Here is a 12,338-nt window from a genome sequence, read left to right as displayed (position 1 = left end):
TTCCTGTCCCTATAGAGAAGTGCTTTCCAAATTCCAGTCCTCACGACCCCCAACAGGTCATGTTTTCAGGATTTCCTTAATATAGCAAAGGTGATGCCTTGATAATGATTGCATCACCTGTTCAATAGTAAGTAAATCCTGAAAACATGACTTGTTGGGGGCCATGAGGACAGGAGTTTGGGAAGCTTTGCTATAGAGGATAAGAAGGACATCCTCCTGTGGTCAGGAGGGACGTCCTGGAAACTCCCATTATGTACTGTTACATAATCCAAATCCAACTCACTTAGCAGTTGTAGATGTATATAATGCTGGATTTAAATATGTCGGGCACACTTTTAGTAAAATTATCCTCAAAGAGTCTCTATATACATATTTATTACTTACCTTTAACACTCTTACAGTTTTATTTTCTTTAAGGCTCAATGCAAAACGTACAGCGCCTTGCAGGGCAATGCGGTTATTGCTTAAAAATAAAACACGCAAGGTTTTTATCAAACTTTTTTCTGATGCCTCCATTGAATAATAATGCTCAAATAAACAATATAATGAAAAAAATGTAATAAATGGAAAAAGAATAAAAAGGCATGCGCAATTTTTATAAATCACGTCTATTAAAGAAAACCTGTCAGCAAGATTTTGTAATATAAATACTGATTAAGGACTCATTCACATGACCGTTCCGTTTGTCCTGGTCAGTTCCTGTTTTTTTGCGAACCCACTGACAGGACCATCTTTTACATGTCTTTTGTGTAGGATCGGATGGTACACGGTAGCATGTCCGTGTGCATCTGATCCTACAAAAAAAAGACATCGGATGCCGTATGTCTGTTCCGTTATTATGGAACATGTCCTATTCTGTTCCGTAGTAATGGACCGTGTCTCAATACAAGTCAATGGGCCCAAAAAATCCCGGGAAGCCGCACAGAAGCACTTCCATATTGCTTCCGTCGAGTGCCCCTGCAGTCTGTGTCCCACTCCCCCACCAGCCCCATAGCTGCTTGCACTGCAGTGTGTCAGCATCTGCCCACACTGCAGTGTGTCCGCACCTGCCCGCACTGCAGTGTGTCAGCAGATGCCCGCACTGCAATGTGAGCAGCCGCGGGGATGATGAGCGTTGCCTGCGGTGATGAAGTCCGATGCACTCCTGACATCAGTGCTCATCACTGCCTTCTATGCCCGCCACGTACTACTAGCGGTGATCTCACGGGCCACTCGCGAGAGGTCATTTGATCTCCGTGACCAGCGCTGACGTTAGGAGTGCAGCAACTTCCATCGCCGCAGGTAATGTACCTCGCTAACCTCCTGAAGTCAGCGCTAGTCATGCCCTGCAGTGACCTGGGCTGACCTCATGATGTTAGCTCAGGTCACTGCACTGTTTTCCTAGCCAATGGGGAACATTCTGTTCTTCATTGACTAAGAAAAATGTGGTATTGTCGGCTCACCCCTCTTCACTCCAGGATCCTGCACCGATGCACGGAGACGCCCTGGCCCGGGCAGTAGGTTGAATCAGAAGAAGCAGAAATCCAGCATCAGGGAGCAGTAGATAATTAAAACTCGAATTTATTGGTTGCAAATAGCAAGATAAAATCTTACAGACTGTACAGGGAGCACAGTGACACGAAGTGAAAGGCGTGTGGGTTATCCTGTGCGTTTCGACCAGAGGGTCTTATTCATGGCACGTGTATTATCTCAGGTTAGTCTTTATTTAAAGGATACACAGTTAAATGTCATAGGGGGGTTGGTGCTTAATTAAAACTAAAATAGTGCAAGGTGGGCACCAAACACATAGTGAGATAAAAACATGTGTGTATAGAAAACCACAATCTATGATTTGTACCAAAGATATTAGATCTGCAAGTTTATCATAAAGATATTAATTAATCCATAGATAATCATGGATTTTGAGTAAGGAAACCAGAATATGGATATATATCCAGCAATTAATGCTATGGACATCGACAAAAATGACTATTTATATACATGAAAAAACGTCATGATTGTTTGTTATATAGCACAGGGAAAAACATCGTGATTGTTTGTTAGATTGCACAGGAAAAAACAACAATAAACCAACCAATAAATTCGAGTTTTAATTATCTACATCTCCCTGATGCTGGATTTCTGCTTCTTCTGGTTCTTCATTGACTGGGACAATGAGTGTGGGACCCCCTTATTTGATTACGCCGGTCCCGGAATTTTTTTTCTTTTCAATAAATTGGTGAAAGAGGGAATGTGTTGGGGAGGTTTTTTTCCCAAATAAAAATTTGTTTGTCATCTATTTTTTTTTTTTTTATTACTGACTGGGTTAGTGATGTCGGGTATCTGATAGAAGCCGTGACATCACTAACCCCAGGGCTTGAAGTCAGGTGACATTACACATCTGGCATCAACCCCATATATTACCCCGTTTGCCACCGCACCAGGTCATCGGGATGAGCTTAGACAAAGCACCAGAATTGGAGCATCTAAGGCTAGGTTCACATTTCCGTCAATTTGTATTAGTCACAATCCGCGGCTCTGGTAAACAACAGAATCCGTTTGGCGGATTCCGTTGTTCCCATCGACTTGTATGAGTGGCGGATTGTGACTGATGATGCTGCGTTGCATCCTCCAACTGACTGATCAGTTGTGGAACGACTGACCGTCGGGCGGCAGGAACGCAGCTTGTAATGTTTTTTGAGCAGTGCAATCCATAGGATTTCGCTGCGCATGCTCTCTCTGGCTCCCTGCACACGTAACCAAGGTAAATATCGGGTAACCAAGCAAAGTGCTTTGCTTAGTTACCCAATATTTACCCTGGCTACGTGTGCAGGGAGCCCGACACTTCCCCACTCGGCTCCACCCCCTCTCGCACTCGGCATGTACACATGCACACACACACAATCACCTGATGTCCTCAGCGCCATGGCCCCGCTCGGCTCCACCCACCCCGCACTCCGCCCCCCGGGCACATTCTCAGCGGCCGAACGATCAGCTGATCACTCGGCTGCTGCTAGCGATCGGCTGATCACCCGGCGGCCGACTGCTGTGAGCGATCGGCTGATCACCCGGCTGCTGTGAGCGATCGGCTGATCACCCGGCGGCCGGCTGCTGTGAGCAATCGGCTGATCATCCGGCTGCTGTGAGTGATTAGCTGATCGCTCTCATTAGCCGGCCACCGGGAGATCATCTGTTCGCTCTCAAAAGCCGGGCGGCTATTGTGAACAATCAGCTGATCGCTCTCTCTTTTACAACGGAGTCCGACAATGAATTCTATTCTTGTCATCCGTTGTACAACGCATCAGTCACAAGCGTCAAGCAACGCATGTGACTGATGCAAAAGAACGGAAATGTGAACCTAGCCTAATGGATGCGCCACTTTTGGGGCGGGTGCGGCCTGTTATTCTTAGAACCGCGGACCTCCTTAGTCTAAGAATACCAGACCACAGCTGTTTGCCTCACCTTGGCTGGTGATCCAATTTGGGGGGGACCCCAAGTTTTTTGTTTTAAATTATTTATTTAATTTAAAATAACAGTGTGGAGTACCCTCTGTTTTCGGATTACCAGCCAATGTGAAGCTGCCAGCTGTGGTCTGCAGGCTGCAGCTGTCTGCTTTACCCAAGCTGGCTACAAAAAACAGGGGGAACTCCACGTCATTTTTTTATTTTTTTGGCTGAATACAAGGCTTAACATTCTATAGTGTCACATGAAAGGCACTAAAGGGTTCAAGATTGCAAAATGCTAGGGAGTGGGACATTATATATGTCTTTCTCATCTATTATCTACAGTTAGGTCCAGAAATATTTGGACAGTGACACAATTTTCGCGAGTTGGGCTCTGCATGCCACCACATTGGATTTGAAATGAAATCTCTACAACAGAATTCAAGTGCAGATTGTAACGTTTAATTTGAAGGTTTGAACAAAAATATCTGATAGAAATTGTAGGAATTGTACGCATTTCTTTACAAACACTCCACATTTTAGGAGGTCAAAAGTAATTTGACAAATAAACCCAACCCAAACAAAATATTTTTATTTTCAATATTTTGTTGCGAATCCTTTGGAGGCAATCACTGCCTTAAGTCTGGAACCCATGGACATCACCAAACGCTGGGTTTCCTCCTTCTTAATGCTTTGCCAGGCCTTTACAGCCGCAGCCTTCAGGTCTTGCTTGTTTGTGGGTCTTTCCGTCTTAAGTCTGGATTTGAGCAAGCGAAATACATGCTCAATTGGGTTAAGATCTGGTGATTGACTTGGCCATTGCAGAATGTTCCACTTTTTTGCACTCATGAACTCCTGGGTAGCTTTGGCTGTATGCTTGGGTTCAATGTCCATCTGTACTATGAAGCGCCGTCCGATCAACTTTGCGGCATTTGGCTGAATCTGGGCTGAAAGTATATCCCGGTACACTTCAGAATTCATCCGGCTACTCTTGTCTGCTGTTATGTCATCAATAAACACAAGTGACCCAGTGCCATTGAAAGCCATGCATGCCCATGCCATCACGTTGCCTCCACCATGTTTTACAGAGGATGTGGTGTGCCTTGGATCATGTGCCGTTCCCTTTCTTCTCCAAACTTTTTTCTTCCCATCATTCTGGTACAGGTTGATCTTTGTCTCATCTGTCCATAGAATACTTTTCCAGAACTGAGCTGGCTTCATGAGGTGTTTTTCAGCAAATTTAACTCTGGCCTGTCTATTTTTGGAATTGATGAATGGTTTGCATCTAGATGTGAACCCTTTGTATTTACTTTCATGGAGTCTTCTCTTTACTGTTGACTTAGAGACAGATACACCTACTTCATTGAGAGTGTTCTGGACTTCAATTGATGTTGTGAACGGGTTCTTCTTCACGAAAGAAAGTATGCGGCGATCATCCACCACTGTTGTCATCCGTGGACGCCCAGGCCTTTTTGAGTTCCCAAGCTCACCAGTCAATTCCTTTTTTCTCAGAATGTACCCGACTGTTGATTTTGCTACTCCAAGCATGTCTGCTATCTCTCTGATGGATTTTTTCTTTTTTTTCAGCCTCAGGATGTTCTGCTTCACCTCAATTGAGAGTTCCTTAGACCGCATGTTGTCTGGTCACAGCAACAGCTTCCAAATGCAAAACCACACACCTGTAATCAACCCCAGACCTTTTAACTACTTCATTGATTACAGGTTAACGAGGGAGACGCCTTCAGAGTTAATTGCAGCCCTTAGAGTCCCTTGTCCAATTACTTTTGGTCCCTTGAAAAAGAGGAGGCTATGCATTGCAGAGCTATGATTCCTAAACCCTTTCTCCGATTTGGATGTGAAAACTCTCATATTGCAGCTGGGAGTGTGCACTTTCAGCCCATATTATATATATAATTGTATTTCTAAACATGTTTTTGTAAACAGCTAAAATAACAAAACTTGTGTCACTGTCCAAATATTTCTGGACCTAACTGTATCTATCTATTTATCTATCTCTCTAGCTATCTCTCTATCCATTCATTCCTCTCTATATTGATCCCTCTATCATTCTGCCTCTATCTATCCATCTATCTATATCTATCCATTTATCTAGCTGCTTCCGGTTTTTTTCCGCAAAAATACTGAAAGGCACATGGATGACACACGGATGACACACGGCCCATATACGGAACACAATGAATGTCACACGGATGCATCCATGAAAAAACAGGATCGTTTTTTGCAGTCGGCAAATATGGAATGGTCGTGTGAATGTAGCCTAAATTGGTATCTTTCTTGAAGAAATCTGCATTGTGGCTCTTAATTATTGACCATTTGAAGTTTTCTGCCAATTAGATTTTGGGGTACAGTATAAGGGATTTCTACTCCCCGTCTGTGATTCCCTGATCTCTCTGGCTGGTTCCGGTCTGTGAATGCTCCACCTCCTTTTTTTTAAATCTCAGCAGTGATCTGTCATTTGCAGACTGGAGGCAGGCGGAGGGGCTGGGGAATCACAGACAGGGAGAAGACCTAATTAGTAGAAAACTTTAAATGCTGATTACAGAAGAACAAAGTGGATTTCTTCATCAAATATATCAATATAAATGAGTATTAGTTCCATTACAGCCATGTCATTACTAGATAAACAAATTCTCTTTAAGGAAGATGGCACCAAAAATGGTACACTAGATTACGTCAAATTAGAAAAAAAAACAACTACCAATACATAACTTTGTATCTGACCACAGCGCTAGAAAATAAAACTGCACTTTGCATTTATAGCTTCAAAAATTCTGGTTGAAAAAAATTACATAAATCTTAAATGCTGTGTATAATTTTCTTGAAGTCTGTTGATGAGCACAGATGTGTAGCTCTGACCCTCTAGATCTCAAGATTTCTAAAAATAGAAAAATATTATATAAAATAAAGTAGATTAAAATATAAAATATATTGTACATACATAATAAAATCGTTATTTGATTGATTGCAAGTGATGTTTTTAGCTTGCACTGTTTACTGGATGAGATGTACTGTCCATCTATGACAAGCTCCTCTCTCTGCTACTTACACCCCCATGACAGTATGTGTGGTTCAGAACAACCAGATATTAATTATAATGTAACAAAAACAGACGTGCCTTTACCTTATGTCTACTTCTTCTAATACATTATTAACTTTCAGAGCCTCTCCCAATGCAGCTGCTCCCTCATTTCCAAATCCATTGTATGAGAGGTCTAGTACTCTCAGAAAAATATTGGCCTACAAGATAAAGACAAAAGCATTTTTAACAGCATATTATATTTTATATATATATATATATATTGTGAGACTGTGACCGGGGTTATCTATGACGGCCGGTATGTCTCGCCCCGGTTGTGCTCACTCCATGATAGAAAGTAAATCCACTCTAGGGTTAATGCTGTTTCCCTACAGGCTGAAGGAAGGGTTAAATGGAAACAGGAACAAGGGCAGGTGTGCCGGGTGTGAGGGAGTGAACAGAACTCCCTGAGTTCTCTGCTGGAGAGGCACATTTATGTTGTTGTGGACTTTTGTTTGGACATTAAACCGTGTGCTGTGAACCTTAATGCCTGGATCCCGTGTCTTCTGCTGCGCAGCCGACCACGCTACCTCACATATGGTGGAGAATCGGCGGGCATGCCAGCCCGGTGAGGTGTAGCTTCCATTTCTGGTGACCCGGTAGCACATGTCCTGGATTCAAGCGGCTATACTACAGCCCAAACCCGGCAACGCCATGGAGGACATACTAAAGCAGCTGGCTCAGGCTACTGCACAGCAACAACAGATGAATACACACCTGCTCCGGACGTTGGATCATCAGCAGCAACAGCACCAGCAATCCTTGAAATTGCAGGAACAGAGGCACCAAGAACAGATGGTCCTCCTGGCCAAGTCGATCTGTGCCGGACCGGCAGCAACAACCCCGGGACCGGGTGACGACAGCAGCGTCCGGAAAGCGGTGAGACAAGCGTTGCAAAAGATGACCCCGGGGGATGATGTGGAAGCATTCCTGGCGGTGTTTGAGCGGGTGGCCGAGCGGGAAAAGCTGCCGACCCCCCAGTGGGCTGAGGTATTGTCGCCCTATCTGACGGGGGAACCCCAAAAAGCGTACCTGGACCTCTGTACCGAGGACGCCATTGACTATGTGACCCTGAAAGCCGAAATACTGGCTCGGTTGGGGGTGAATACCTATGTACGGGCTCAGCGGGTAAATCAGTGGTTCTATGAGGAAGCCAAACCCGTACGCTCCCAGGCCTATGACTTATTGCATCTTGTAAAAAAGTGGTTGCAGCCTGACACTCTGAGCCCGGCGCAAATGGTGGAAAGGGTAGTAGTGGATCGTTTTGTGCGCACTTTACCCGTCACCATTCAACGGTGGGTAGGACAGGGTGACCCGAGTACCCTGGACCAATTAGTGTCCCTGGTAGAGCGGCATGTGGCTATGCAGGACTTGATACGGGACACTGAGACTTTGCGTACCGCCCGTCGGTCCGGCCCCTCCAAGCCTAGGGCCAAGGACCCACCGCTGGCAACGGTACAGGAGTCCCCTACCGTCCCGTCAGAGGCCGCGGCTGAGGTCCGGAAGGTTCTGTACCCTAAACGACAACCCGTCAAGGGGGTTTCCGTCCCCATTAGATGTTGGCGGTGCCAGCGGGTGGGACATATGGAAGCCCAGTGTCCACTCACCACGGAGCCCATGGATTGTGGGGTTACCCGGCGGGGTTCAATGTATGCTCAGTTGGTGTGTACCGCTGACCTGGTCTCCCCAAAGACGGAGCCCCACTTGTGCCAAATACAGGTGAATGGATGTCCGGTTACAGGATTGTTGGATTCCGGGAGCTTAGTGACCCTTGTGCGATCCACCTTGAGGGCTAAAGTAAAGGCCACAGGACGTACCGTGGGGGTGGTTTGCATACATGGGGACCGCCGAGACTATCCCACGGGAATTGTCACCATCACAGCACCTTGCGGTCAGGTGCAACATGAGGTGGGACTTCTTAACACTCTTCCTTATGACGTGATCCTAGGAAGGGATCTGCCCTATTTTTGGACTTTATGGAGGGGACCCCTTAAGTCCCCTCAGATATTGGTCAGTCCGGGACCTGAGCCCTACAATCCTGAATCCGGGACGCCTGCCGTAGGGGTCACCATGATAGGGACAGAGTGTGAACCCGATAGGTCACCCCTAGAGGTATTGGCAGGAGAGGCTGAAATGGTCGAGCCCATCCCGGAGTTGGAGGCGTCCCCGGATACGTTTGGGACAGCCCAACTCCAGGACCCTACGTTAATACATGCCCGGAGTCGGGTGACAGTAGTTGACGGGGTGGCACAGCTGCCCGGTGCCCAGGTAAGGTACCCCCATTTCGCTCTTAAGCAGGATTTACTCTACCGGGTAGATGAAATACGGGGCGTGGGGGTAGAGCAGTTGGTGGTGCCCCAGCCACATCGCCGGCGGGTCCTCGACTTGGCTCATAAACACCTGATGAGTGGCCACCTAGAGGTCAAGAAAACGCAGGAGCGAATATTGCAAAGGTTCTATTGGCCCGGGGTCTTTGGGGAGGTAAAACGGTTCTGCGAAACCTGCCCGGAGTGTCAGCTTACCGCACCCCTGACCCATTTTCGCAGTCCGTTGGTACCGTTACCCATTATAGAAGTCCCTTTTGAACGGATAGGGATGGATCTGGTGGGGCCCCTCGTAAAGTCCGCTCGAGGGCACCAACACATCCTAGTGATCGTTGACTATGCCACCCGGTATCCAGAGGCAATACCTCTCAGACATACTGCAGCAAAGCTTATAGCTCGGGAGTTGTTTGCTGTGTTCTGCCGGGTGGGGTTGCCCAAGGAGATCCTTACGGATCAGGGGACCCCATTCATGTCTAAAGTGACCAAAGAGCTATGCCGGCTACTCCAGATCAAGCAGTTGCGTACGTCTGTGTATCATCCTCAAACGGACGGTTTAGTCGAGCGTTTCAATAAAACCCTGAAAACCATGCTAAAAAGGGTGATTTCAAAAGACGGGAAAGACTGGGATATGATGCTTCCCTATTTGATGTTTGCCATCCGTGAGGTGCCACAGGCATCCACGGGGTTTTCGCCTTTTGAATTGTTATACGGGCGACATCCCCGGGGATTGTTGGACCTGGCAAAGGAAACATGGGAGCAAGAGCCCACCCCCCATAAAAGTGTGATTGAACACATTTTAGGAATGCAGAACTGCATAAGCGCGGTCATGCCAATTGTGAAGGAGCATTTACAGGAGGCTCAGGCCGCGCAAAGCAGCCGCTACAATAGACAAGCCACCGTGCGGACCTTTAAACCCGGGGATCGGGTGTTGGTATTAATCCCCACGGCGGAGAGTAAATTCTTGGCTCAGTGGCAAGGCCCCTACGAGATAAAGGAAAGAGTCGGGGTGGTTAACTATAAAGTATTGCAGCCCGGTAGGCGGAAACCTGAACAAATATACCATGTCAACCTATTAAAACCTTGGCAGGAACGGGAAAGCCTGATGGCTGTTTTTTCCCCATCTCCCTCCTCTTCGGGTCGTTCACATCCGGCTCCAGCGACCTCCGGAGAGGACGAACCGGAAGTAAGGATTGGAGAAGCCCTCACCAAGACACAGAGGCGAGAGGCCAGACGGTTGGTTCAGCAGAACCCCGATGTCTTCTCCGAGCTGCCCGGTAGGACCAGTCTGATACAACATGATATTGTCACCGAGCCCCATCTGAAGGTACGCCTGAAGTCATACCGGGTACCGGAGGCTCGACGACAAGCCATATCAGAGGAAGTAAAGACAATGTTACGCCTGGGGGTCATCGAAAAATCCCGGAGTGAATGGGCTAGTCCGATTGTCCTAATACCAAAACCCGATGGCTCCTTAAGGTTCTGCAATGACTTTAGGAGATTGAACGAAATATCCAAGTTCGATCTCTACCCCATGCCCCGGGTGGATGAGCTGATTGATAGGCTGGGACAGGCGCGATATTTTACCACGCTCGACCTGACCAAGGGGTACTGGCAGGTGCCACTGACGGAGTCCGCCAAGGAGAAAACCGCTTTTGTTACACCGGAGGGTCTCTTCCACTATGTTGTCTTGCCTTTTGGGTTACATGGCGCTCTGGCCACGTTCCAGAGGTTGATGGTCTTAGTGCTGGAACCCCACCAGGCGTATGCATCAGCGTACCTTGATGACATCATTATTTACAGCTCCGATTGGCAGACCCACTTGGAACAGGTACAAGCGGTGGTAGACGCGCTTCGAACAGCCGGATTGACAGCCAATCCCAAGAAATGTGCGTTGGGACTCACGGAAGCCCGCTACTTGGGCTACGTGATAGGCCAAGGAGTGATCAAGCCCCAAATTAACAAGGTTGAGGCGATCCAGAAGTGGCCTAGACCCCTGACCACGAAGCAGGTTGGGGCCTTCCTGGGTATCGTGGGGTACTACAGGAGGTTTGTAAAGGATTTTGCGGGACTATCAGCCCCCTTGACGGACCTTCTCAAAGGCAAGAAGTCTATCATGGTGCGCTGGACTCCGCAGGCCGAGGACTCCTTCCGGGCCCTGAAGGGGGTCCTGTGCGGACAGCCCGTTCTTGTACACCCTGATTTCCGGAAGGAGTTCATAGTACAGACTGATGCCTCAGAGGTCGGCCTGGGGGCAGTGCTGTCTCAGGTGGTTCAGGGGGAGGAACACCCCGTCACCTTCTTAAGTAGGAAGCTCACCCCTCCCGAGCGGAATTATAGCGTAGTGGAGAAGGAGTGCCTGGCGATCAAGTGGGCCTTGGAGTCCCTACGCTATTACCTGCTGGGACGGCAGTTTCGCTTGGTGACTGATCACTCAACGCTGGTCTGGATGAGGTCCGCCAAGGAACGGAATGCCCGGGTTACCCGGTGGTTCCTTTCTCTGCAGAACTTCCGGTTTACGGTTGAACACCGGGCCGGTAGGTTGCAGGGCAACGCCGATGCCTTGTCCCGCGGCCCGTGTTTGATGGCGAGAGTTCAACCCCGCACGCTTGAACTGAGGGGGGGGTATGTGAGACTGTGACCGGGGTTATCTATGACGGCCGGTATGTCTCGCCCCGGTTGTGCTCACTCCATGATAGAAAGTAAATCCACTCTAGGGTTAATGCTGTTTCCCTACAGGCTGAAGGAAGGGTTAAATGTAAACAGGAACAAGGGCAGGTGTGCCGGGTGTGAGGGAGTGAACAGAACTCCCTGAGTTCTCTGCTGGAGAGGCACATTTATGTTGTTGTGGACTTTTGTTTGGACATTAAACCGTGTGCTGTGAACCTTAATGCCTGGATCCCGTGTCTTCTGCTGCGCAGCCGACCACGCTACCTCACAATATATATATATAATATAATATGTATAGTATATGTACATAGTAATATGTATAGTATATATATATATTACTAATATTATAGTATATATATACACACAGTACAGACCAAAGATTTGGACACACCTCCTCATTCAAAGAGTTTTCTTTATTTTCATGACTGAAAATTGTAGCTTCACATTGAAGGCATCAAAAATCTTAATTACTTACCGGTAATGGGATTTTCAGAAGCCCATGACAGCACCATCTGAGAGATAGGTTCCGCCCACATCAGGACAGGAAACCCACTGATAAAAAGGCGGTACCTCTCCTCCACATCAGTAGGTTTACAGAGCCAGAGAGGACCAGCAAAACACAAACAAAAATGTTAATCACACCACCACCAAAGGAATACACCATTAACTCTAACACTCCCTGAAGGGTGCCCATAACCAGTGAATAGGGGGGGAACTAAGGGTGCTGTCATGGGCTTCTGAAAATCCCATTACCGGTAAGTAATTAAGATTTTTCCCTTTCGCCCATGACAGCACCACCTGAGAGATTCTAGAGACCAATCACCTTAG

The 12,338-nt window shown here is 47.4% G+C and overlaps 1 protein-coding gene across 2 annotated transcripts in view; it reads right to left on the bottom strand.

The window, feature by feature from the left end:
- The window catches only part of LRRC74B (leucine rich repeat containing 74B), a 61,161-nt gene that overhangs the window by 28,478 nt on the left and 20,345 nt on the right, over positions 1 to 12,338 (bottom strand). For both annotated transcript variants that reach the window (XM_075320163.1, XM_075320173.1), the window contains exons 7-8: positions 6,565 to 6,680; positions 385 to 463 (exon numbers count right to left, since the gene is read on the bottom strand). In XM_075320163.1, the coding sequence (XP_075176278.1) occupies positions 385 to 463; positions 6,565 to 6,680 (195 nt within the window). The remainder of the gene's footprint in view (positions 1 to 384; positions 464 to 6,564; positions 6,681 to 12,338) is intronic.

Source organism: Anomaloglossus baeobatrachus, chromosome 1, assembly GCF_048569485.1.
Source record: "Anomaloglossus baeobatrachus isolate aAnoBae1 chromosome 1, aAnoBae1.hap1, whole genome shotgun sequence".
Lineage (NCBI taxonomy): Eukaryota > Metazoa > Chordata > Amphibia > Anura > Aromobatidae > Anomaloglossus > Anomaloglossus baeobatrachus.
The sequence above is the reverse complement of the archived record's forward strand: the minus strand, read 5'-3'. Positions and strand labels throughout refer to the sequence as shown.